General features: G+C 39.9%; 3 protein-coding genes across 5 annotated transcripts; 2 read left to right on the top strand and 1 right to left on the bottom strand.

Moving 5' to 3' along the window:
• Positions 1-766: 766 nt before the first annotated feature.
• On the top strand, positions 767-5623 carry LOC116258418 (2,3-bisphosphoglycerate-dependent phosphoglycerate mutase 1-like). Its single transcript, XM_031635560.2, has 8 exons — positions 767-856; positions 966-1248; positions 1875-2098; positions 2270-2388; positions 2518-2674; positions 2936-3037; positions 3140-3259; positions 5278-5623. The coding sequence occupies exons 1-8, from the start codon at positions 767-769 to the stop codon at positions 5320-5322; spliced, it is 1140 nt and encodes a 379-aa protein (XP_031491420.2). The 3' UTR covers positions 5323-5623.
• A 1843-nt stretch (positions 5624-7466) lies between these two features.
• LOC116258389 (type I inositol polyphosphate 5-phosphatase 5-like) lies at positions 7467-13053 on the bottom strand. The gene is made up of 10 exons (XM_031635520.2): positions 12223-13053; positions 12017-12104; positions 11831-11905; positions 11193-11280; positions 10215-10319; positions 9372-10080; positions 8732-8925; positions 8516-8624; positions 8258-8406; positions 7467-8170 (listed from the first exon to the last, which is right to left on the bottom strand). Exons 1-10 carry the CDS (start codon positions 12280-12282, stop codon positions 7975-7977), a joined length of 1773 nt encoding a protein of 590 aa, XP_031491380.1. The 5' UTR covers positions 12283-13053; the 3' UTR covers positions 7467-7974.
• A 6465-nt stretch (positions 13054-19518) lies between these two features.
• LOC116258627 (phosphomethylpyrimidine synthase, chloroplastic) lies at positions 19519-26054 on the top strand. Of its 3 annotated transcripts, none has more exons than XM_050079048.1 (8): positions 19522-19817; positions 20637-20952; positions 21167-21294; positions 21933-22759; positions 22885-23570; positions 24212-24287; positions 24864-25078; positions 25485-26054. In XM_050079048.1, the coding sequence occupies exons 2-5, from the start codon at positions 20639-20641 to the stop codon at positions 23566-23568; spliced, it is 1953 nt and encodes a 650-aa protein (XP_049935005.1). In that variant the 5' UTR covers positions 19522-19817; positions 20637-20638; the 3' UTR covers positions 23569-23570; positions 24212-24287; positions 24864-25078; positions 25485-26054. The 3 variants fall into 3 exon arrangements, with proteins under 3 accessions (XP_031491743.1, XP_049935005.1, XP_049935004.1); XM_050079047.1 differs by having other exon boundaries at positions 19523-19817; positions 24435-25078; XM_031635883.2 differs by lacking the exon at positions 24212-24287 and having other exon boundaries at positions 19519-19817.
• Positions 26055-27034: the final 980 nt, after the last annotated feature.

Below are 27034 nucleotides of genomic sequence, written 5' to 3'. Positions count from 1 at the left end.
TTTCTTGTAAAATTGTCTCGCTGAGCATCCGATGAAATTGAGCAAGGACCCATCTTGACTGGTAACTAGTCGACTTTGGTTTAGAATTTTAGAGCTCTAGCCCCTGCTCAACTCTTTCTTGGTAGCCATCTCTAGATTTTATCTTGCTCAAAAACTTGGGATTCCGTAGTTTCTAAGCGTCAATTAGTCGATGACTCGTCACAGAAAAGTGGAAAACCGTAGACGATCGTCGCTGTAAATACTCATCCATGGCTGCTGCTTTTAGGTGAGTTGGTGCGAAAGGTTGAACATGGTCACGGTCAAACTCAGGCACAAAGCAGCAGCCAAAACAGGAGGAGAAGGGGGGACCGACCGCACCCCTTTAGACTCGCTGTTGGATCTTCCAACCCCCATGTGAGGAACGCCACCGCACCTTCCAAGTTCCAAGTGCCATGCCAACCTCCCCCAACCGTCCTCCCGGCCCTCCTAGATCTCCACTTTTAAAATCCATCGATTCTTTGCTGACAAATACGCGCCCTCTGTTCCCTCCTCCGTCCTCTCTTCTCGAATTCTCCTAATATAACCTTGACGACGCCGGCGATCTCACGAGGGAAGGAAGCTCGTCGGCTCCCCTTGTCCGTGACTCTCGAGTCAATGCTTCCGTGAGGCAGGTGGCTTGTTCTCCTCGTTTGGTCCGCCTTAGACGGGAAAAAGTTTGAAGGCAGATAATCCCCTCTTCTCTTCTGCCATTGTTAGTCGAGTTGTTGCTGCTTCCTCTTGTTTGTGTATGTACGTTGATGGATTCACCCTTTTCCTTGTCTTTGTCCGTCATCTATATTGGTTTCTTTGGAGCGTGCTCCTTATGTGTTGTAATCCAGTTAGGGGCAGAACTGCTTCGTTTTATATGAATCATTTTTGTTCTTTTTGGTGTGGCCTCTGGCTTGAGTATTGACCCCGGTTCTCTGCTTTCTTCTTTTTGATTGTAGAAGATGGCTGTTGCGACGTTCCAAAACGCGGTTGGTGCCATCCATTGTTGTCAGCGATACGACGGTGGTGGCTCCGCAGCAAAATCGCTCTCCGTGAGCTTCTCTGGTCGATTAGTTTCGAAAGGCTTCGTCGGCGAAAGTGGCTTGCTGATGGAAGTAAGCGACTCCGTTGCTTTCCGAGGAAGGAAATTTGGGGCGGTTCGTGCAATGAATCCTCAAACGCCGGTCGCCAGTCCGGTTTCGGTTCCTTCGAAGAATCCCAATGATCAGAGGAAGAAATCAAGTATGCCTTTTATGATCATTGGCCACCTCGCTTTAGTGCTTACTGTGACTTTGGTTTTTGCTTCAATGTATATATTTTACATGGTGGTACCGATTTGTTCTTTTTATCTGATTCTTGGATGCGAATGCTTCGCTAAAAGATCAACACGGAACCTGCTTAATTGATTTGTAGGACTAGCTTAAATGGGTAATTGGAGTATTGTAACTCTATAACGCGAAACGTGTGGAACGCCTGCTTGAGTAGGAGAAATGTGGTTAACCGATTCCTTTTCATATTTGCTTGGACCTCCTTCAAAACTGTGATCGCCTCCCTCAAAACTTTAATCTGTCCCTTAAAACTTTAATCTGATTTAGCAGCAGAACAAGTAGCAGCTCGCTTCCTTAATTACGATCTCACGCTAGATTGAGCTTCCAGTACTACTTTGTATGTAGTCATGATTTTACTATAAGTGAAAGTCGCAGAATATTTTAGCTTTCCTGTTGGTCATATTTCACTTTCACAATAGGTCAAGCCTGCGGTTTGGTTCTTTTAATCTGACAGTCATAGTCTTTAGATTATCTCAAAGCTAACACAACGTTACCGCGGTCTTGACTGAGAAATCTTCTTGGCTTTTGATCATTTTTCAGATGAAACTGCGCTGATTTTGATTCGTCATGGAGAGTCATTGTGGAATGAGAAAAATCTTTTTACTGGCTGTGTCGATGTTCCACTTACTCAGAAGGGAGTTGAAGAGGCGATTGAAGCTGGGAAAAGAATTAGCAATATCCCGGTTGACATGATCTTTACATCTTCGTTGATCCGTGCTCAAATGACTGCGATGCTTGCCATGACCCAGCATCGTCGCAAGAAGGTTTCCTTTTTTCCCTTCTAACTTCTGTTTTACCCATGTCCTTTTAGTAAGTCCACATGCTGTATTGTTGCAAAGGGATGACAAAATTGCTCGACCATGTCAGTGTAATTTCTTCATAATTTTTAGAATCTCTTTTGCAAGTGCTTATTTGGAACTATCCCGATTCTACAGGTTCCTATTATCTTGCACAATGAGAGTGAGCAGGCTAAAGCATGGAGTCAGATATTCAGTGAAGAAACCAAGAAACAATCCATTCCCGTGGTAGCTGCTTGGCAGTTAAATGAACGAATGTAATAGAATATCCTGTTGTGATTTTGTATTGATTGCGTCATTTGTTCCTTCTTTCTCTTGGCCCTATAATTAGTAATGCTAAATGCAGCAAAGTTGACGCTAGTTGCTACTCTTTTTCTGTTTTTCAGGTATGGAGAACTACAGGGTCTCAACAAGCAGGAAACTGCTGACCGGTTTGGCAAGGAGCAAGTACATGAATGGCGTCGTAGTTATGACATCCCTCCCCCTAATGGAGAGAGTCTGGAAATGTGTGCTGAAAGGGCAGTTGCATATTTCAGAGAAAACGTAAGCATTAATCTGCTTTTATAATTCGTTCCGGTCAAGAGGAATTGTCGCATTAACAGAACGCAAAACATTAATATCACCAGTAACCTTTTCCCACTTTTTAATATCTTAAGATTCTGAAGGTCATTACATTTTTATCATCGATCTGCATTAGTAAATTACTTCTCTAGATTCATGTCAGCACTGTTTGTGTAAAGCTGTCTTTAGAAACTTGTTCTTAAGTTCCAAGGTTCGGGCATCTAAATGGGATCTTTTTTGCAGATTGAACCCCAATTACAGGCTGGAAAGCATGTCATGATTGCAGCTCATGGAAACTCTTTAAGATCAATAATTATGTATCTGGACAAATTAACTTCTCAAGAGGTAACGACACCTTTATTACAGATTTATGCATATACAGGACATAGCCTTTATTATCTAGTCTTTATTATCAGGCTTTCCGAAGTATACGTCTTCCTATTGCAGGTGATAAGCTTGGAGCTTTCAACTGGTATTCCCATGTTATACATATTTAAAGAAGGAAGATTCATCCGAAGGGGGTCCCCAGTGGCACCATCTGAAGCTGGTGTTTATGCTTACACTAAGGTGCTGTAGCTAAAGTCTTCTGTCTTACATTCATTTCACTTTGAACTCCATTCTTATTTTACATTTATTTTGTGTGCTATCTAAATTCGTCCCTTTTGTCATTCTCTTGTTTATTTAACTCAGCTCCTATTCATAATTTTTCCCTTCTTTTTCCAAATGTCTTAACTGGTAACCTACTATCTCCAATCTTAAATCCTACTGTTAATCATGGGGATTTAAATCCATCAAATATGATTTATTGTATTCATTTGGAAAGATTTTTTTTTTTTGGTTTATTTGGTGGCACATTACATCTGGTGAAAGCAGATAGATGAACGAGCATCAGTCTTCACAATGGGAACACTTTACAAGCTTATATGAGCTAGCATGATAGAGATTGCTAGGTATCCCATAACTACAACTGCTGTTGCATCATATTATGTTGTAACTATTGAGAAAATGGTAAGGTAGGAATGTACCATAATTTGAAAATTAATATGTCAAAAGAGAAGGCTCCATGCTATCTGTAATATAGTATATCGATAATGTGATGTGGAAGAAGTTAACCAAACAAGCTAGGAGTGAAGGTTAAGTCTAGCAAGAAGTGACAACATCACATCAAATTGCAGATGCTCATCATAGCAAGTTAATCATGCTTTTCAAAATAAAAATCCAGCTGGCTAAGTGGCATGCTACAGAAATACAAAGCCCACTTGAACATTGTAAATCATTCTATAATTTGCTATACTGTTTTTTTATCATGATATCTTTGTATGGTGCTTTGAGCGTTGTCTAAGGTCCTAAGCTTACTTAAGGTAAAAGATGGGCCTAGGGACCTAAATGGTAGTGTAGAATAATTTAACGTTGCTTATAAAACATTACTTCCTTTGTGTAGAACAGATTTGACAACTACTGCTAACCCTCAGATAGATCATTAGAATGGAAACACACAGAAAAATTAGTTCAAGGTTTTCATTTCATTGTTTGTCGAATCATATGTCACTGTTTAGCATGAGACCATGTCATCACTTCCAATAATGCTTCAAGGCCATCATATTAATTTTTGCTTTCTTTCATATTTACATGGACAAATTAATCTCTGGAGTCATTTTATATGGCATGTTTATAACTATGCTGAATATTATCTATAGATCCTTGTGTTGCAAAAACTTGTTTAACAGCATGCCATGCCTGTCCTGGGATGTTGCAGCCGGTGCATGCAATAAGCCACACATATCATATACAACACTTCATACTTCTGAGTTTGATAATGGCCTAAAAAATGTCCACTCGACATTCTATCCCCTAACTCACCAGCCCAAGCAGCATTTGTATACAAATATTTCATTGTCCAGATGCCCATGATTTTGCTCATAATAACTGTTTCTCTAAATTTGTAAGAAAGCATAAATCTATTTACCCTTGTTCATAAACCAATTGACTTTGGGTATAACATTATCTATGGCTGGTCTATGATATTATAGTAAACAAAATTAACTAGAACTTTGATATACAAATATTTTTCGTTGTCTAGATGTCCATGATTTTGCTTATAATAACTGTTTCTCTAAATTTGTAAGAAAGCATAAATCTATTTTCGCTTGTTCATAAACCAATTGACTTTAGGTATAACATTATCTATGGCTGGTCTATGATATTATAGTAAACAAAATTAACTAGAACTTTGATAGCTTTCCAACAGCCCCAAAATTTCCACCTTTAAGCTAGCCAAGTTAATGCAGTTCAGGAACAGCTGTTTTTGTTTCACCTACCGGTGTTATCTTGCTTCAAGCACTGGAATACTTTTCTCAAGACTAATGATTTTTCATATTAGAATATAATGTGTGATGTGACATGATTGAACTGTTAACTTAGATTTATTAAAAATGTACGGCATATGTATATGAGCTTCTTGTTGCAGCTGTGTCATATAGAATACAATCGTACCCACATTTCTTTCTCTTTCCCTGTTTTTTGCTATAAATTTCCAGCAGTCCACTCACTGTACATTTCTTCTTTCATCTTCTCCTTTTGTGCAGAACTTGGCTCTCTACAGGCAAAAGCTAGACGAAATGTTAAACTGATACAACAGCGGTACCGTCTTTTGAAGGTCGTCATCCTCTAAAGCAGCCCCTCCTAGCTCCTGTTATTTTGTATTGTGGGGCATTACTATTGTATGTACGTGTTAAACGGGGGTTTTGTCAAAAGAACTATGAAGCCCCTATTTTAGCGATTCTATTATACCCCTAAATGTGGGTCTTTCCTATTTTCTATTTTCTTTTTCTTCTCTGTGATACACTGTTTTCTGCTGTGTACAACAGATTATTCTTTGTTTAGTTTTGAGTTATTCCTAGGCGATTAATATAGTTACCTTTCAGTTTGTCACTTGTTCTCGTTCATTTGCTTGGAAATGTCGTCTTGATGGTGAAAAATTCCTCTTAGTCTGCTAATAATAGTCATCACTAAACGATGAGGATACTTGTACGAGTGGGAGATGCCAAAAGTGGGCACTATAAAATGCGAATGGGACAACCTTTATCCGTGCAGTGTAGGAGCAACAGAATGCATAACAGAACCAGCTCTTCAATTGCAAAGAGATCAGCCGATTGTCGCTTAAGCATAACCCTTTATTCCGAGTCCTCTCCTTCAATCTTGTCGCTTAAGTTGTACGAGTCGTTGAACTCAGGAGCAGAGTTCTATGGAGCAGACTACGGAGAGCGAATGTAAGCATATCTTAGATGCTATTGTCCTGATATAACACAACTACCAGAACCGCCTAATCTGAACAAGTCTCGGTCACTCATTCGGTGGGAAAAAAAAAGTGTTTTTAGAGACTGTTTGATTGCCTTGATCTTGAAAGTTTCTAGCAAATGAGCTGTGTCGGGTGTCGGGGCTATCTACTTCTTAAAATATACGGTTTAGCTGTAGAAGAGAAAAAAAAAGAAGGGAAGAAGGTTGATCACGTGGCTGTCTTTCTCGTGCCTCGCTGTACAGGCTTATGAAGTTATGGAAAAGTTCAAATCTGGGATAAAAAAAAATTTTTATGGAGATCAGATCTTCCTTTAAACAGCATGGAGGTAATTTGAAGTTGGTGCAAGTGAAGGTGGAACAAGAAGGTCATGTCGGCAGATAAACGGCATCCTCACCTGCACAACGGATCAGCATTCTGGTGTCGAAACTAAAGAGTAATGGATTCTTTAAAGGGATTTCAAAGAAACATTTAAAGTCTAAGCAAACTGGCAGGGATCCAAACAAGGATTTCAATATATTTGATTTGGATCGGATATCCGATCAAACCATTCTGAAAAAATCGGATATGCAAAAAAAAAAACAATCCAGTTATATACATAAATATCCGATCTGCTTTAGTTTTAAGTAACTATCCAATATCCAAGCTCTTACATTTTGAAAGTCGGCCAGATTCCATTCAATATTCGGATGTGGATTCAAATATGAATGTAAAATCGTATATATGTCATATTTAGATTGTGAAATTGGATTTCAGATTCAGATATGACTTTTCTTTGATCGAATATATGTGAATATCTGAAAAGGGAGATACGGTTAAGGACATATCCTATTGGAGTCCGATCCATTGACATCCTTGAATTGAATTCAAAAGAAGCCAACCATTTAACCTGGTAAGATTCTCTCCCTCTCTTTCTCTCGTGAGCTATACCAAACTAGTCAAGTATGCGTCTAATTTGAAGGTCATAAGATGGCCCGATGCTGTAATTTGCGGAGAATTATTTGACGATTAATGATACATAAGTAGGGCATTGTTCAGATAGATTCTTAATCTACTTTGTGGCAGATGAGTATGGATTTGCAGAGAACCATTCTTATCTTGTTCATGCTTAATTAGGAAGCACTTCTTCGATGGTATACAAACATAAGATGAAACTTTACACAAAGAAACGCTTGTGTCAGTTGAAATGTCGAAAGAGAGGCATTCATTTATTTAGCAAATTGATTTCACATACGTGTCCATCGTTTGACCCACGTCAGGTGAAATACAGAAAATTTCATCTCAAAAACCCATTTTTACCTTTGGGAAATTTTAACCTAGCAAAATGCTATCTCATGCCCAGAAGTGGGAGAAGCCGGCTCTTGAATCAATTTATATGTTTATAATGAATAAAATTCTATGTGGATCTAGAACGAAATGGTTCTAGGCATTAAAATCTGATATCTTCTGTAGAGATATCCAAATAAAATGTTCCAAGGTACTTTTCTAGATTGCGGATCATGATGATTACATCCGAGATATGAAATCTGAAAGATATGTTATTAGGTTTTACAAGCTGCTTGTGCAACTACAATCCATCCGGTGTGAACCAAGTTCTGTCGCTCGTCCTTTGGCAAGTCATTCGTCTGAGGTACCAACAAGACCAGAAACTTCCCAGGTCGACTAAGTGACGAACAAAACAAAACTCAGAGTTACTGTAGTGGGGCAGTTTCCACTCCATTTTCAAGAAACTTCTCCATGTACAAGCTAAAGGTGAGTACAGAAATTCGATTTTCACCAGAAAGCACAAAAAATGTGATCCCATTCAAGTCGGAGAGGTCGAAAATCCTTTTTTGTCATAAATTAACAAAAAAAGTTAGATGATGTGGTTCAGTAATTTGTTAGCATATTTTACTATGGGCTGTAGGATAATGCACAATTTTTTGATTTCCGACGAAGAGTGATGCGCCGAAGATCAATAGACAGGGGAGAAAGGTTCCGCTAGCCCTCAATATTCATAGAAACTGTGCCTTCGCTGCAAGTAATCTTCGACATCAACATCATCACCAAGTTTGCTACTGTTTAGTATCTCAACTTCCGCTACAAAAACAGCACAAACCGGCCGGTGATCGGAAAACCTTGACTCTCCCCGTATATACGATAGCTGTTCGATACCGTCTCCTCTCCACAGAATGCGGTCGCACCTGAAGTTTTGGAATTCTTTTGGTTAACCTCAAATGGAAGAGAAATTAAAAAGGCGGTACGATTTTTTAAACCGTAAATATGCTAACCATGCTGGTGTTCTCCTTTTCTTCTTGGATTTCACAGTCTCTCCCATGTAGGCATCGGAGTTGTTTGAGTATTTGTAGGTGGGAGCAAAGTAGATCTTGCCCTCTTTCCACCCCTTAAACACTCTTCCTGCTTCTCTCTCAATCTTTAGCTGTGCTTGCAAATGTGTTGAGTTGTTAAAAATGAAACTTGGTATGGGAAGAAACTTCAGAAAACCATCTTCAAGTAAGAATTTCTAGAAGAAATGGTAAGGAATTAACCTGATCTTTCTCCAGAAGAGAATCCCAGTCATTCTCCTCCAACAATTTCCTCGTCTCTGAATAGCTAAGAGCGATCCGGTAGTTTAGATCCCCAAGCCATATCACCCGGCTGTTTGTTCGTTCGTAAGAAAACAAAGAGAATGATTGCATTGCCTCATCAAAAAGTAGACGTTGGGAGGATGAAATCCTCCAAAAGAAAAGGAGAAAAACACATACTCATGTTCAAGAATTCTCTCGGGTAATCTTCTTCCGGGAGACTTGCACACTTTTGGGAACTGGGTGTTCTTCAAAATCTCGAGGACATCAACGTTCCTTCGGATTTCATCCCCTTCCTTCTCTCCAGAAGCCAAATGGCTGCAAATGAAGCAGAAGCTCGTCTGGTGCAGTGACATGCTTAATGATATGCATCCCTGCATGCCATTTATCATAAAATATTATCACTATGCATGGCCAAAAGCGTATAAGTGCATAAGAGAGAGAGAGAGAGAGAGAGAGAGAGAGAGATTAAATTTCTGATGTTCAATTGTTAGACTCCAAATATATTGAAAATTATGCATTTGAATTAAAGTGTAAAATACGCTAAGCATCCAACCATTAACATTCTCATACAGTGAGCAGCCAAGAAGGTTAAATTACTGCAATCATGTCAGCTACTTTAAAAGTGGGTTCTCAAAGTAATTCTACTCTAAATAGCTACTCATACTAATTGTAAGCCTGTTTGAATGTAAACATAGAAAAGTTGTCACCTAAAAAATGTTTAGAAAGGGCTTGTTAACAAGGATCATAAGCCTTAATGACAGGATGCTGGCTCCAATACTCTGGCTTCATATAATGAAAGGGCGAATCAGCTAGTTACCTTATTACCCAGGCATCCCATGATCCCGCGACCAACGCAAGACAGGCGGAGGTGACCAATGTGCGGCACCAGCTCGCTTCTCACCCAGACAGACAGAAATATGCCCACCATCTGCTTGCTGGCGATCAGGTAATAGCTCAGCTGATTGGGACCGGCGGGCATGTCGCCGGCCAACTGCGAGTGGCAGTCGTCGTCGTCATGGTCCCTGGAGTTGTGGTCGCCATAACAGACGGAGCACGACTCCACCTTCTGGATCAGATCGCCGATCTCCGACGTCCTCTTATCCGACGACGCAGAGGGCGGGCAGTTGCAGGCCTTGAGCTGCGCGCCGTCCACCACCCTGAAGTACTTTGACAACACCTTGAGGGAAGGCTTCTGGAAGAAGGGCAGCCCGCCGCTCGGGGTCTTGGAAAACTCTTTGGGGTTCGCGTTCTTGGGGTTGGCCGGACCATGGGCGGAGCCGTTGCAGCAGCTGCCTTCGTGGTTTGGCTCAGCTGGTGCGGGCGTGGAGGCAGCAGAAGAAGCAAAGCTCCATTGTTCCTGAGAGTGGTGCCGCGAGCGCTGGCTGCAGTCGTCCTCGGCTGGCCTTTGCCTTACAAACGCGCTCTTGTTGAGCGCCTGGCCGATGAGAGAAAGCCACTTCGCAGCGGGCTCGTTGTCCTCGATGACCAGCACGTTTCCTGCATTTAGAGGGACTATTTCCTGAAACCTGGACAAACACCACCACAACCAAGTTCCTAAACCTTTTATGAACTAACATGACTTCACAAGAGCAGCATTTCTGCACCAGTACTCTCGTCCACATCTTCACAAAATCATGGAATTAGAAAGTAAAAAATTTACCCTAAGACGTAGATATCAGAGGAGCCTTCCACCTGGAGGAAATCTTCAAGGTTCAGACCGTTGTGTGGAGATTTCCCTCCTACGTTCCACGTTGCCACGAATATCCTGTCCATTTATTCAGGAGAAAAGCATAAGGAGACTCATAGAGAGAGTGAAAAGTGCCAACAAAAATGGACATTAATTAACCAAAACCGATAGCAAGTGACCTAAACCTAATGAAACTATTTTTCTTGAACTAGAGCTCTTTAATCCTAGAGTAAAAATTGGCCCAAGCTTCTAAGTTTTCTAGTAATATCTAGTATTCTATTCCTACCCTTTTGAGCATGTAACCTTGCAAACTCTAGGGGCTTCTTCCCTTTCTATCTTTATCCCCTTTCCCCCAACTCCTTACTTGGAAGAACATTATTGTAGATGTCATAGACTAATAATAAGCAAATATAATTAATGTGATTAATGGTAAGAAGTAGAAAATAGAGGTACGAGGGGATTCTTTGTGCTCGACCAAAAGTGCACTTTGCTTCGCACTGAGCGGACCTAATGGGTAGGCCATGTTTCAGGCAAGAGATTCTTTTCATTTGTCCGCAAGCTATCAGCTGTATTCGCACTTCATATTTTCATTTTTCATGTTTTCTGAATTCATTTTTCCACTTTTCTTGGGCAACAGAAACTCAGGTCGGCCAAAAGATAATGTACCCTTTTTGACATACATAGAAACATAGGATGATGCTGAAAACTGAAGGCAAGAAAATTATAAGGGTTTTTAGGTATCTGCCCAACTCCCCTTCAATTACAAGAAGAAGAAAAAGGAAAAAAATAAAGCCACTACCATGTATTCTAGGTAAACCGGCCTAGACTTTCTCTCTCTCTCTCTTTTTTCTGCATATGGACTTAGTGGGAATGTGGGTCTTCTCCAAGTGGTGCTATTCTATATGTGCGTGAAGGAAGAGAGGTTTTTCTTATGGATGAAGGGATGTTTACCTGAATTCCTGAATGTCGACCAACTGGGAGGCCGGGGGGACGTAGTTGCTCAAATTTAGCCCTTCGATTCTCGGATTCGTGTGCCTTTCTGCACCACCAAACCAAGACTGTCTCGCTTAAAATTTAAATATGCTGTTGAATCTCGAGGAAGGAAAGCAAAACCCAAGAGCCATGCATCATGATGGAGGAATCTGGAAGGTTAACGTAAGGAAGTTGAACAATGTCGATTCCTCTTCATTTCAAAGGTTGAAAAGTGCGGCATGTGATGTAACTGAAAGCCCGGACAAAGGGAAAAGAGAGAGAGAGAAGAAGAAGAAAGAAACTTTAGACTTTTTGGCCTCGATTGGCATTTGAATGTTATTATGGCGCATTATGGTGATGGCAGTTTCAGTTGATTCACCATTGTCCGGGAGTTTCCACATAAGATTTTTAACGCAAAAACGGATGCTGGTCGGTGGTTGAAGGAAAGGAAGAGAGTTCTTCTCGGTTTCCTTCCCCTTGTTTTAATCTTGATGCCCTCAATGGATCTATACCACCAAGAAGATTTCGTGATGTTCAAGTTCAGAATGGTTAACAATGGCGAGTTCTTAGTGACAACTTCTAGCATATACCACAATGAATTTGGCGTTCGAGATTACCGGAAAAGCTTTTTCTGATCACGGGAGACGCGTCCAGCATGCTTCTCCTGGTTGCTGCCAACCTTATTTCTATATCTGTAGAAAAAAAGATATTTCTAATAAATAAACGAATCCCCATCATCAAACTTGTTTTCGATCAAGAGAGAAGGAGAGAGAGAGAGAGAGTAGAGAAATTTTGACCAATACCTCTGGCTGCCTCCCTTCTTGCGAAAACATCTTCGTCGGATTTTCTCCCGTTCCGCCATTTCATAGCGAAGATCTTCGGAATGAAGGACTGTACAAGGGTTCAGAAGTAGCATTTCTCACCACCATTTTTATAGTTCCTCCGTTTCTTTGTACCATGCAAAAGCATATAACAGGACTACAGAAATGGAGAAAGAAAAGAATCGTACCTTCTTCTTCTGCTTATCACCCTTCACAGACGAATCCGAGCCATTACTTGACTTCGTCATTCTGGCAAAACGAAGTCTAAGACGCACGAACGGTAGCGCTCATTCATTTGGTTCTCATCCGTAGTGGACGGGAGGAGCTAATTAAGACTGGGAGACGGAGACGATCTACAGGAAAGAGAGGGATCGAGGACTCCGTCTTCTTAATCTCCTGCAACTGCCAATCACCCGACATGTGCAAGTGGAGATTGTGAGGGATGGTAGAATCTAGCAGCAGCAGAAGCCGGACACAACACGGCGTTATTGCGGGGGAGAACCGAAGCTTCCTTCGCAGAGAGAGGAGGGGGGAGAGAGAGAGAGGAGAAATTCTGAAACTCCCGAAGAAAACCCACCTCCTATTTCTGCGTTCCGTTTTATTATTTTGTTGGTTTCATCTTCCCGGCAACAACAGAGTCTCTCTCCCTAAGCGCTCTCCTCTTCCTCCTTCCCTCATGCACGGGTGCAGCCCCCGCCTTTCGTGCCTCGCCTTCCGCAACTTCAACGACCACGTCAAACTCTCCGTCCCCCGAGAACCACACCTCTCTCTCTCTCGACTCAACTGCTCTTCCAAAATCTGCACCACCATGGACGCTGCATTATAAAGAAGGCCAAGAGTTCGTTGGATTTAATACTTCAGGAGCGTTGGGCAGACCAAGACGATCCCCGAAAAAGATATAAAAAAAATTATGTACTGCAATAAAAGAGTAGTTGAAGGAGGCAAGCACAAGGATAATGTTCCTTCATCCTCTCGGTATATCGCGAATTTCTATTTGGAACGTGTAGTGCCCGACTTTGCGTAGATTCTGTCCCCCTCAACCCTCCTGTATGAAAGATTTTAATATTATGTTATTTACAAATGTATTGTGCTGCCTGCTCTCTATAAGAAGGTCCAAAAATGTATACATAAACAAAATCATGATAATGTGTATCAAACATTTTTTTAGCAAAAAAAAAAAGTTTAATATGTGAACTTCAAAGCGTTTATAAAATATGATGAATTTCCCTTCGCTTGTATCCGGTTATTGATATGTGTAAGTCATTCATACAATCGGACTCATAAAAACTTTTAGAAATGCTGGAAAAACTGGATAACGTATATGCATAATTTAAGGTCACTATTGGAACATTAAAGCCTTGGCAAGGAGAGGGAGAGAATCTTAGGATTATCATATTTTCAAGAGAAGGATGTAATTTTATATACATTCCTAAAATCGGACAGGTTTTTCAAAATCCTTTTTTCCCTCTCTCAATTGCTTGTTCTCTCTTTTCCATATTTTTTTCTCAAAACTAGCTCAGAACATATATATATATATATATATAGCACCCACCATAAAGGTAGAAAAGGTTGAGGATTATGACCAAAAGGATCATCTACTTCCAACTGAATTTTGATTCACAATTAAGGGACCGGATTTTTGTTTCCACTTTTATAAAAAAAATGAGAGAGAAAGAAGGATGGATGGTTACTGTTTATATTGGCCATCTTTTTTAAAAAAAAGTAGAAACCTAGACCCATAAATGAAGCTATCTAAAGTTTGGATTTTGATGACCTAAACAACAATTAAAATGCTTAACTGACCTGCTAAATATATATCCAATTTGGATTGCCAATGCCACCAATGTACTTAAAGTATCCGTGAGTATGTATACATAAAAAACGATCTCAGCACTTGATTTGTTACATATTGGTGGTTGAAAGAAAAACAAAGAGAAATAAGTTTGAACTAATACTAAATGACAAAAACGCTCTATCATCTTCTTCTCTTTGTTTTTTTTTTTTTTTACCCACCAATTTATAAATGAAGAACAAGAACTGTCATTATTTCTTAACTCTTTAATCTAAATATCTATGATCTACCAGTTATGTATGTAAATATGTATCAGCTCGATCCCGATGTTGTCTGAGACGGTTAAATATTTTAAATTGTTAAAAACACCATGAACTTCATTAAAAATATCATAAACTGTACTACACCATAAATTGTTACTAATGCTTCTGTAAATGGTTTTTTACCGATATTTTTTGAATTGAATTCAATATATACCTATACATGCAAGGGTTAACAATGAGTCGAGCTACTCGAGTCATTAAAACTCAGCTAGTGAACGAGTTCGAGGCTTTCAAGCCGAGTTATTTTCTTGACAAGTCGAGTTCGAGTTCATGAGTCGACTCGTTCAAATGATCAAGTTGAGTTTGAGCTCAACACGCAACTGCTGAGTCGAGCTCGAGCCTTAATCGAGTTTGTCAAGCCTTAATCAAGTTGATATATTCAAACAAGTTTACGAGTTTGTCGATCCTTAATCGAGTCGAGCTCGAGCTCGAGCTCAACACATACACGTAACGATGAATATCAATTCCATTCAAACGAGTTGTCGAGTCTTCATTGAGTCAAGCTCGAGCTCAACACGTAACGATGAATGTCAAATCTATTCAAACGAGTTTGTCAAGTCTTAATCGAGTTGAGCTCGAGCTCGAGCTTAACACGTAACTGTCGAGTCGAGCTCGAGTTGCTTCCGTCGAATTATTCTCGAGTTTGAGGTTTCATTAGTCGCGCTGAGCTTGAGCTAACTGAACTTGGACTCGACTCGCTTGTGTTCACCCCTACATATATATATATATATATATATATATATATATATATATAATATATATATATATATATATATACACGATGCATTTTTAACAAAAATATTAAGCTGATGACAAAAACATGGGTCCTCAAGTTTTAGCTACTTGAGGACTATGTTAATATTTCTGCACATCAGTGCGGGCCTTGCAGTATAATACTTTACATGCACGCATATTCTAATCTCTTCCGTAATTGCGCAATGCATCGACTAAATTAAACTCGCTGAGTCCTTGCAACGTAGCAAAAGGCCTGGCCACTCATTAAGATCCAGCGAAAAGTATGCGCAGTAACCTTCGCAACCGCATACTACTTAAAATATGTGGTTCAAAACTTGTTTTGATCAAATCTGATAATTATGTCGATGATCTGATCGAATATGATTGGCTTGATCATGAGAATCATTCATTAAGATTGGCAAATTCCAACTAAAAAAAAAAAATCCGGCCACTTGAAAATCAACGGCCACGCAAAATCTAGATCAATAAAAAGAACTTTCAAACTTGACCAAGTTTGCGCTATATCACTAGGTGGGAGTTAGACTTTTCTCTCTTTTTTTTCTGGAATTTTGTAAATAATTAATGAATACTAAGGGTTCTCTCTGTATATAGTTAGAGTTATATTGGAGCTTCTCTGTAATTGGCATTGTGATGAATGTTGAGGCCCAAACATTATTTGGAGAATCTCCTTTTGTCACACGAAAAGTTATCCCGTAAGAACGAGAAAAATCACATTCAATTCTCTCCAGGCATTTGAGAACATTATTATCGAGGCATTTGCGAACATTATTATGATGATTAATCTCCACGCATTTGCGAACATTATTATGATGATTAATCTCCACGAAGTGTAGTGTAACTAGTTGAGCTGGTGGACTGGTGAGAGTTCAGTCATCAATTCAATTCTTGTGAGTGCTACTTCTCTATATTACGAAAGGTGGCGGATGTTATTCTCAAGTTAGATTGAGTAACCATAAATTCATTCGATCGCAACACAACCCAAAGTAAAGGGAAAATAATTAGATACTTTGGCCGTTCACTGGAGCCATGGAATTCCCTCCCGCTTACCCGAATTATTGTTACGGCTAAAATAGAATATGCTTATATATTTGGCATAAACTGTCAAGTTGTGAAAATTTTTACAGGTTCAAGAATATCATCGCTGAAGCACCAAACTTTTGCCTTCTAGAAAACACATAATTTATTCCAAACTGTGACTATCAAGAAAGTGTCAGATATATTCTCACACGGGGTTTTGAAAATGCTGTGAAAAAAAGTCTCGATTCTTTCGAGTTTCGAGATTTGAGATTTCGTGAATGTGCCCTTTGTTGGGAACTGTAGTCTTCGTTTCTTCTTTTCAGTTGGGCGGTTGGTCTGGCAGTGGTGAGGATGCTAATCGGATCCAAACGGAGTTTAACGAGGCAAGTTGATCCCCAACCCGAAAGCATTTACTGGATTCATATTTAAATTAAAAAAGAAGAAAGGGCAACTAAGGATACGCTAAACTACTTACACATGTACAAGTCTTGGTAATAAGACTGGATCGGATCCATTTGTGCTATTGAATCTTTATATATATGTAATCAAAAGGTAAACTCATTAAATGAAATATAATTGTGCGATCGTATCTATCTCCACAATATAATAAGAAAAGGATATGACAGTTCAACAAGTCAATTTATCTTTACTTTTGAGAAATGTTGTTTTAAGGTTCATTTTGGATATAATAAAAGAAATGGAATCATATGCTTTTTAGATATCTTTCTTAACCGCAAATTTTACTGACAACGGTCAAATAAGCATTTACATTTCCCATTGTCTTTTGAGTTGAAAATTTCTAGTCATGTTAATGTAACATCAGTGAAATCTTCTTCCATTTTCGCTAGATCTTTGAAAAGGAAACATAAATATTGAGTAGATTGGTGTACTTAAACTTGGGGCCCAGAGTTGCCAACAATATTTGGAACTGAATTAGAAAATTTTCTTTGAAATTATTGTCCAAACTGAGTGGGAAAACGAACCCCCTTTCCTTCCCCTCTTTTCCTCCACCACACCCACCATCCCCAACCCTCTTTTCTTTTTATGTCTGTGAGCCGAGAGTTGCATGGGCACTTGAGTAAACTTACCCTCTTCAATGAGAGGTAGCATTTGTTACTTTTGTGGTTTAGAGGAGTAGCACCGATGAGAATTAAACTGAGATCGGATCCTCACTGGTCCACCGACCTGACCAGCTACACCATGTTCCTTGAGACAACTGTTTCGACTATTATCGAAAGAGAGTCTGTAAAAAAAACTATGGTAGAAAGTATCTCTTAAAACAAAAAACATCCTTTCTTCTATTTCCATATAAAAGGAGACTTTATATTCTTTACGGCTTCTCTCTTCTCGGTAATCCATACATCCCTTATCAATGTGTGAAAACAAACTCCATCTTTTTTCTGAATATTCTCTTTTCTTGTCTTTTTTTTTTCTTTCTCCTTCCAACTATAATCATGTCTTTCATATATACTTCCATAACCAAAATCATATCGGGATATTCTTAGCCTCGCGTAGCTGCTTAAATTTCTGACTCCACCACTGGCTGCCTAGAACCGAACCCCGGCTCAATGGGGTTTAGGGGAACAATTACATGCATTAGGTAGTCATCAATTGAAAGTGGACAAGAAACATGGTTCTAGGACTACTCGCTTACTCTCCCCACCTGACCTTCAAAGCATGATAATTCATCATCCTTACATTTGCTGCTTATTGATTAATTGGTCAGTTAGCTTATTGAGCAAAGGACTGATGAGCCAAATTGAGGTCAGATGAGCTCGATGTGCAGGGGCAGAGCCAAAAATTTTTTAACTATGGGGTACTAGTTATTAAGCAATTATGTACAGGTGATTGCCCACACAAACCCACATGTGCCTCCGCCACTGGATCGCTAAGAGCCTAAGCCATGATGCAAGATGAGCTCCATACTTTCAAAGATCCATTCAAGTCACGATCGATGTATACTTGTTTAGATTTCAGTAAATTTAAACTCGATATTTATTTGTCTGCTGTCACATGAGGTGTTGCAATCAGTTTGGAGACTTGATATTTTCGGAGGAGGATGATGGGCAGTGTGGGACCTAGTTGTGGACTAATTGTGTGGGCAGTTGCCAACACGGGCCCACATAATTTATTTTATTTACATATTATTTCCTGTTCCGATACTGTCCCACGATCATGATTTCATGGTGATCAAGGGCTGAGAATGGACAACGGACAAACTGTTCAATTCACCAAATTGTCTGAATGAATTGCAAATTGCCAAAAAAAATGAAAAAATTAATTAAAATAGAAAAGATTTTAACATGCAGTTATGGATCGGATCTGAAGACAAAAAATTACAACAAAATTGGATTAAAATAAGACTGATATATTAAACACTGATAAGAACTTGAAACCAAATTTAGACCACTTGCAACCCTACTTACGAGTCTCCCTCTCATCGTCGTTGATATTTTGAGAAAATGGACAAAGGTTGAAGGATATGATGTAACATAAAGGAGGAGGTGCGGGCCAGAACGAAGCAAAAATATCGCACTTCAAGAATGCCTAGAAGGCCCCATGACGTTTCCATCGATAAGGTCCTCCCTCGCCTTTCTTGTTAGACATCCTAAAAGACAAAAAACTTTCTGAAAAGATAAAAGCCAATTTTTTAATGAATGCAATAGTTTTCTAATTTGATCGCCATAACTTGATTCTTATCCTTGAACGAGGTTCATCTCTTAAAATTGAATTTTGGCAATGTTTGCTAGTATCGCAGGATCTGCCGTTTATAATTAAGAGATGATATAGTTTTATTTTAGTCCATGTGATTAACCGTCACCCAGAATGTAACCAATGGAGTATCACAGCAGGATTAGATAGTTTGATGAAAAGTACTTACCAACGTTTCATCTATGGTCATTTACGTTTATTATCTAGTTTCTTGTTCATATAGGCCTTAAAGAAGATTGTAAACTTGTATTTATTTGGGTAGCAGGTTGAAACTTCAACAACGCCCTTAAGTTGAAGAAAATCAATAGTAACACTCGGGCTGTTATGGGTTTTAAGTAGAATAACTGGATATCACTTTTACTTCTCTCTCTCTCTCTCTCTCTTTCTCTCTACACACACATATACAAAGAGAGAGAACAATAAACTTAAGTTGGTTTTAAATTCACTTCCTATAAGAATCAAAATAAAAATATACATAAAGTCATTTGATGGTGCACTTTCTCAATACAAAGTATAGTGAGAATACACGAAGTTGCTATACACCATTGCCAAGGAGATCATCTACAATCCCTAGTGCATGTCCTGTGGAACACTAGCTAGTTTAATCCCAATACAATGTAATGGTTAGGTAGAGGACTTTAGACAAGCAATGTTCTTCAGCTAAACTCGAGCTACCAAGGCCCCAAAAGTCCGCGAGTTAAAAAGACAAAGGAAGAAAACCATTACAGCACAAAAGAAAAAACTGAAGATACATGACACCTGTTGCAGCATTTACGCCGTTCATGGAAAGGCGTGATTCTCTTTTCCATCTTTGCTGCAACCTCTCTTTACTTTTTCCTCTTCCTAGGCTTAGGCTTTGGCTTTTCATCTGTCTCCTTACAGGATTTGGTTGGATCCTTTTGTCCAACCGTTTGATATTTTTGTGGCGCCAACTTGGGGGTTCCACTTGACGACTCGCGAGCCTCACATGGTCTTCTTAAATTGGCGCGCTGGGTGTTTACTCTTTCTCGTGCTATCACCTGATCCGAATCGAGGGGCGTCTCTTCGATTGTAACTCCATAGCCCAGCGTGAGTCCAAGAGGGCAGAGCACGAAGAAGTGGAGGGAGGCACAGAGTCCGCCTTCGTCTGTCTTGAGGGAATTTGAGAGTTAAGAAGTTTCGCATCCGCTACCGGCGTCTTCTGGTACTCTTCCATCCATCTTACTAGTTCTTGTCGTGTCAAGGACTGTTCAGTGAACTTCGGCGTCGCTGCCTTTCTGGGCTGCTATGATTGCCTTCTTCATTTAGTTTCTTTCGATTGTTATAGGAGTACGTGGTGGACTGTTTTGCAGTTTTAGATGTTCTTTTTCATGGTCTCGCTCCATCTTGGTTGAGTGTTTAAGAAAGTTGGGGAATGGTGGTTGCTTATCGATGGACCCTTCCTAACTCAGAGACGTGAAATTTAGTTCTGATGACAAGTATCTGAGGTCTCTGTTGTAAGTGTTGCGGTTCCACTGTGAAAATGATTATGAACTGAAATATTAAACAACCCCTAAGTTGAGGATTCTATTATGTACTGTTTAACGATAAAAGATGACAACAAACAATAGGCCGTTGATTTTAGGCCTCTTTGTAAAGTCAGTTTGGGTGTCAAAATTAAGTAATCTAGTGCATGTTTTTTACTAAATAAGATATGATGAACACATCTGCAAGATTGAAATAAAAACACCAATTTTCCTGTTTTGTTTATATGCCTGTCGTAGCACTTGTATAAAAGGACCTGGGGCCTAACGTGAGGCCTGGAGTTAGGACCAACATTTTCTATAAAAAGTTCTTGTTGCAAGGCTGCAATTTAGTATCCAGCTATAGTAGCTAAATCGAATTCTTATTGTATTTCATTTTAGTGCTTAGATTGATCATTGATAGTGATAACTGTCATCGTTTCATTAAGAGTAGCAGCTAACAGTTATATGAGCTCATAATTCATTCTGCTACCTATTAATCATTCGCCACATATTTACAGTGATGGCGTCCATCAACCTTGCGTTGACTACATCCGTCTGCAAACAACGGAATGCTGCTCAATTGGCTTCATACAAGTTACCGAGAAGATTTTTACGAGGAATCGAGGACATAGGGAACAGTTCGCGTGTACCAAAGGCAGGCCTGACTAACGATGTTATGAATTTTGGACCTAGATCTTCATTGACGTTGGATGGTCCAACATTTAGCTCAGAGACGAAAAAACATGGTAAACATACCGTAGATCCGGCTGCACCTGATTTTCTCCCACTTCCTTCCTTTGAGCAGTGTTTTCCTAAGAGTACAAAAGAGTACAGGTAAAAAACCTTTCACCCTTTGGTTTTTCTCTCCTGCTGTAAAGTTAGTTAACAAATTAATTGTTCTCTCTCTCTCTCTCTCTCTCTCTCTCTCTCTCTATATATATATATATATATATATATATATATATATATATATATATATATATATAAGACACACACACACACAGAGGCTAATGTGCCTAAACTGCTTGATGTTTTCTTGTTGCGACAGGGAAGTTGTTCATGAAGAAACTGGTCATGTCCTCAGGATCCCCTTTCGTCGGGTCCATTTATCTGGAGATGAGCATTATTTTGACACATATGATACCAGTGGCCCTCAAAATGTGAACCCACGTATTGGTATGTGTTAGAGAACCTGTTAGTTGTGTAACCATAATTTCTTAGTCAAATTTGGGACCAAGATCTGGAAGCGGAGTCCAGACATATGGGTCCATCTCCATGCTTTCTTTATATGTGGCTAACCTTGCGAACTTGCCTTTTATGGCTGAGTTTGTGGCATGCTTGTTTTAATATCTTAGTAACTTCTTACAATTCAATCTCAATCATTCCGTAACTACATTGGTTCATCTTCATCTTTATTGTATTAAGTGTGCTTGCTTTTGCCCTTTGTGTAAACTCTTATTTTCTTCTTCTCTAAGAATTTTTTACGTTTCTTTTAAATTTCATACTTCATGCTAAGTAGGAACCTTAATATGCTTGAGAAGTTAATATATACATTAAAAAAAAATTAATGTCACAATGAAATTTCATGTTTACTCTTTCAAACAGTTGAGATGGAGGGAATTTTGATTTCTGTGTATCAGTGAGCAATAATAATTGCTAATTGCTGTTATTGATGTGCCTTGTTCAATCGGTTTCTTTCACACTTCTGATCTTATTCTTTGCCATTGAATCTTTAATGTTTTTTGTGTAACTGTTGATGTTTTTGCTATGAACAAGTCCACATTATTCATATTTGAAGTACATTTGGTTGGCAGGTCTACCTAAGGTACGCAAAAGCTGGGTTGAAAGGAGAGAACAGTTGGGAATGCCAAGGTGCACACAAATGTTCTATGCTAAACAGGGAATTATAACTGAAGAGATGCTATTTTGCGCTGCACGTGAGAAGCTTGACCCAGAATTTGTCCGTTCAGAGGTTGCACGTGGGCGAGCCATCATCCCATCCAACAAGAAGCACTTGGAGCTGGAACCCATGGTGGTTGGGAGAAACTTCCTGGTCAAAGTCAATGCCAATATTGGGAATTCGGCTGTGGTCAGTTCCATTGAAGATGAGGTACATAAGCTACAATGGGCAACCATGTGGGGTGCTGACACGGCTATGGACCTCTCTACTGGTAGACACATACATGAAACTCGTGAATGGATTCTTCGTAACTCAGCTGTTCCAGTAGGCACGGTGCCTATATACCAGGCCCTTGAGAAAGTAAATGGAATTGCAGAAAACCTTAGCTGGGAAGTTTTCAGAGATACCTTGATTGAACAGGCAGAACAAGGTGTCGACTATTTCACCATTCATGCTGGGGTACTGCTACGATATATTCCCTTAACTGCAAATCGAATGACTGGTATCGTGTCTCGTGGTGGTTCTATTCATGCAAAATGGTGCTTGGCTTACCACAAGGAAAATTTTGCTTACGAGCACTGGGATGAGATCCTTGACATCTGTAATCAATATGACGTGGCACTCTCCATCGGTGATGGGCTGAGACCTGGATCAATTTATGATGCCAATGATTCTGCGCAGTTTGCAGAACTTCTGACACAAGGAGAGCTGACACGCCGGGCATGGGAGAAAGATGTGCAGGTAATGTTCACTGTAACTGCATAGTACCTTTTTTGTTTTGTTATTCATTCGAATACCTGAATGAATTCATAATCAGCATTTAAGTTCTAATGGCACTTCATTTGCTTACTTCAATTTGCTTTCAGGTAATGAATGAGGGGCCTGGGCATATTCCAATGCATAAAATTCCTGAGAATATGGAAAAGCAGCTGGAATGGTGTCAAGAAGCACCTTTCTATACACTTGGTCCATTGACAACAGATATTGCCCCAGGATATGATCACATCACTTCCGCTATTGGCGCTGCCAATATTGGAGCTCTTGGTACTGCTTTGCTATGCTATGTGACTCCTAAAGAACATCTGGGGCTACCTAACAGGGATGATGTTAAGGCTGGTGTTATAGCATATAAGATTGCTGCGCATGCTGCTGATTTAGCTAAGGGTCACCCACATGCCCAAGCATGGGATGATGCATTGAGCAAGGCAAGATTTGAATTTAGATGGATGGATCAGTTTGCTTTGTCCTTGGATCCCATGACTGCTATGGCTTTCCATGATGAAACCTTGCCATCAGAAGGCGCTAAAGTCGCACATTTCTGTTCTATGTGTGGGCCAAAGTTTTGCTCAATGAAGATAACTGAGGATGTTCGAAAATATGCTGAGGAGCATGGTTATGGTACTGTGGAGGAAGCTGTTCGAGAGGGTATGAATGCTATGAGTAAGGAGTTTTTAGTGGCAAAAAAGACCATCAGTGGGGAACAACATGGTGAAGTTGGTGGGGAAATTTACCTTCCAAGGAGTTATGTATCAGGAAACATGGAGCGATGAAGGTTGGTGTATCTACACAATAGATATCAAAAATATTTTTTCTCTTGAAGAAAACACCATAAACTATCCAATTTAAGCTAAATTATCTTGATATATTCAGACTATTAATGAAGTACCATGATATTTGCAATAATGGTACAATTACATTGCCATAATGCAAAATATCAAGAAAAAACACGTGCATTTAAAATTAGGGACTTGATTTTCATTTGCCTTCCGTTGACACATGCTTGAAACAGTCTGAGTTTGAGTCGCCATTCTGGACTTCTGTTCCCATGAAGCTCCTTCTCAAAACTGAAGCTGAGCTTCAGCTGTGCTGCAACTGCAAGGTGCTGCATAACTATTAGGGCCAGAAGTGTTAGTAAACCTGCTAACATCTGAGTTTGAATTGCCATCATTTAACTAGGTGATTCTGGGCTTCTGTTCTAAGCTTCAGCTTTGCTGCAAGATGTTCATAATTTATTATTAAGGCCAGAAGTGATCTAGTAAACCTGCTAGAATTTGAGTCTCTTAAAATTATTTATCTGCTCTGTTGTTCATGGTTAAAATTAAGCAATGGGAATGAAAATGAAATTCTCTTGTTTCCTCCATTAAATATATCATTATTTTGTTATATGATCATTTTGTTGCATTGCCCTTGCAGGTAACTATTCGTAATCTTGAAGGATCGGATTGAGTTCCATGTCTGAATGGTCCCTTTTGTTCTTATCTGGTTGTGGGTAAGTTACAATGTGGAAAATAAAATCAATCCATCTGTTGTCTTTGTTCAGATAGTAGAGTTGTTCAGATAGTAGAGTCGTTATCCTTGTGGAATAAAATAATCTTCTTGCTATCCACTTCAGTTTGCTAAATACTAAATGCACCAGGGGTGCCTGCATCTGCGCTTTCCCATCCTGTTGGTTGGGAGTGCAGGCTGAGAAAGTCCCTTTGAACCTGAACAGGATAATACCTGCGTAGGGAGTGTGCATTTTTCGTTCTGTCACAGGATCGTGCTGTATGTTCTGGTGGTTTCGAGCAAGATTTTGCTAAAGGATATGTGGATCAATCTCAGAATGATAAGCCTGAAAAGGGAGATCATTTCCTGGCCCTAGCTCCCTACTTTATCTCCTTTTTTTTTCTCTTTCCCTTTTCTTGTTGAATTCTAAGAATCTATTGCGGTGCCTCCTGCTACAATAGATGTCAATGCAAGAATTTTGCTTCTTGCAGTGACATAAATGCTGTGCTTGCTTCATCAGGAGGTGTTGTATTGTTGTTTAGTTGCTTCATTGCAAATTGCTTATATGAGCAGGCACCAGGGGTGCTTGGACTGTCTTTCCCTACCCATGGGAGTAATGACTGGTTCAGGCTGAGAAAGTCCCTTTGAACCTGAACAGGGTAACACCTGCGTAGGGAGTGTGCTGCTTGTATTCCTCTGATTTTGCAGGGTGCTTCCTATTCTTGGCGATGCTGGAAGTATTGGTTTTTCTTTCCTTTTTACGCAAGTGTGCAATGCACAATCGGCTACTTCAAGGTGAGGTGGTCTATTCCTGGCGACCTTCTTGACTGGGAAGTTTGATGATTCCTACAATATGCTGCCAACCTTCCCTATCCAATACATACCAAATAATCACCCATTGTCACGTCAAGTTACAGAAATGTGTGTATGCCTATTTATGTGTTTGCATGATCATGTTTCTGTGTACATGGTGCATGAAGGCCCTTGTCATTCAGAGCACTTTCTACACGTGGAAAGCTGCTTCATTTGAACCGTCTGATTGCCTATATCGGTACTCTTAATATGGATGTCTACGGCACCCTATTATCATAATAAAGTATACTGGAAGCCAAAGAAATTAAAATTTCTGTTGCACTTTAAATTGGTGCTTTTCTCCTTAAATCGTACACCAGGAAATGAATTTTCTACTTGGTTCTGACAGCGATTTGCGCGGAATGACTGTGCAATCGGTTCTTACAGCTGCTTATAAACAAGTTTGGCGATGCATTTGTGATTCTAAGGATCGGATGTGAAATGTGGGCCCCTTCATTTCTTGACATTTGTCATGCTAAGCTATCTGCCTTTAGTCACTCCTGCTTTGAGGACCAGTCTGCTTTTATGTGGCCCGTCATGCCTTGTGGTGGTGGCGGAGCTACGATTCTTTTGGCGGAGAGTCACAAGCTCATACCTAGTGTGGGCTTCTTTATTTTGAGTCATCACAATGTGATTATCAGCTAGTCCAGTGAAATTTATCTTGGGCAGCTATGGGCGGTAGATCATACCAGCCTCTATGTATCTCTGCCTGCCTCTATGTATCTCTGCCGCTGCTTCCTGAAATGGTCAACCGCCCATACCAGCCTCTATGTATCTCTGCCGCTGCTTCCTGAAATGGTCAACCGCCCATACCAGCCTCTATGTATCTCTGCCGCTGCTTCCTGAAATGGTCATGGTAGGCCACTTGGATATTGCAAATAAGTGAACCATGAATAATATACAAGTAATATTGGAGATCTGTAAGTTGTGCTGTAGCATCTTCCAACTATTTCTAATGCAGAGTGCCACGCCCATGGTGGTACCTCTCGCGTAAAACTTGTTTGGTGGAGATCGTAAATCGATCTCTTTCTAAAAGTGATCCAGCTGATCATGAATCTGCTCATCCACCCGCAAATTCAAACTTAATCCGGGAGATTGCAGTTAAAAGATACCAATTCCATAGATCGAGAACGTGTGCTCACTTGCCATGAAGAATTAACATAGAAGGCAATACCACGAAGTAGAGAATAGGTGGTCATGGCGGTTCATGTACGCCACAAATAGTGTCGGTTATCAACTTCCTCACAGTGGTGAATTAATGGCTTAGCAGGTGGACCATGTACTCAGCATAGTTGGCAAACTCTGACTCAAATCGGCAGATGGCACCGAGTTGACTCTTTGACTCAGCAAATTGACTCGATTTGGTCGAGTTTTAAAATAACCATAATGTAAATCATTGCAGTTAAATCGGGTGAGTCGGGCCGAGTTGGGCTGAGTCAGGGGTCGGTGTGTCAGGCCAACCTTGACTTGATTCCTGAGCCAGTCCAGTGAGTTTGCCCACAATGGTTCTCAGCTCTACCAAAACCCCTCCACCTAGAGGCTAATATGTAAGGTTTGAAAAAACAAAGAAACTCTTACACTCTCAAATTCATTCTGAAAGCAACTGATGTTTGATCTGCTTAGAAGTATAACCATCACCATAAATTTGATGATCTAATGACCCCTACCAGCACATGCCATTTAATTGAAGCTCACTTACCCATTTACATGCAGATAGAAAATTTTGTTATGTCTGTACATTTTTTGACACAAAATGCAGTTTTTGATTTGGAAAAGAATGTGAAAGAACATAAAGGAGCTAAATGCACCAACCGAGTGGGCCAATCATAATTGAATAGAGAGAAAGGCTCGATATCAAGGTTGGATTAAAAAATGATTCCTCCAAAATGAATGTGGTAC

The sequence above is a fragment of the Nymphaea colorata genome, chromosome 8 (genome assembly GCF_008831285.2).
Source record: "Nymphaea colorata isolate Beijing-Zhang1983 chromosome 8, ASM883128v2, whole genome shotgun sequence".
NCBI lineage: Eukaryota > Viridiplantae > Streptophyta > Magnoliopsida > Nymphaeales > Nymphaeaceae > Nymphaea > Nymphaea colorata.
This window is presented reverse-complemented; position numbering and strand designations above follow the sequence as displayed.

Coding starts and splice junctions, on each gene's coding strand:
- LOC116258418 (XM_031635560.2), top strand. CDS start 767: ATGTACGTTGATGGATTCACCCTTTTCCTTGTCTTTGTCCGTCATCTA. Junction 2,099..2,269: donor CCCAGCATCGTCGCAAGAAG/GTTTCCTTTTTT, acceptor CCGATTCTACAG/GTTCCTATTATCTTGCACAA. Junction 3,260..5,277: donor GTGTTTATGCTTACACTAAG/GTGCTGTAGCTA, acceptor CCTTTTGTGCAG/AACTTGGCTCTCTACAGGCA.
- LOC116258389 (XM_031635520.2), bottom strand. CDS start 12,282: ATGACGAAGTCAAGTAATGGCTCGGATTCGTCTGTGAAGGGTGATAAG. Junction 11,281..11,830: donor GATCAGAAAAAGCTTTTCCG/GTAATCTCGAAC, acceptor TTGGTGGTGCAG/AAAGGCACACGAATCCGAGA. Junction 8,625..8,731: donor GAGAGAATTCTTGAACATGA/GTATGTGTTTTT, acceptor ACGAACAAACAG/CCGGGTGATATGGCTTGGGG.
- LOC116258627 (XM_031635883.2), top strand. CDS start 20,639: ATGGCGTCCATCAACCTTGCGTTGACTACATCCGTCTGCAAACAACGG. Junction 20,953..21,166: donor AAGAGTACAAAAGAGTACAG/GTAAAAAACCTT, acceptor TTGTTGCGACAG/GGAAGTTGTTCATGAAGAAA. Junction 21,295..21,932: donor AAATGTGAACCCACGTATTG/GTATGTGTTAGA, acceptor TTTGGTTGGCAG/GTCTACCTAAGGTACGCAAA.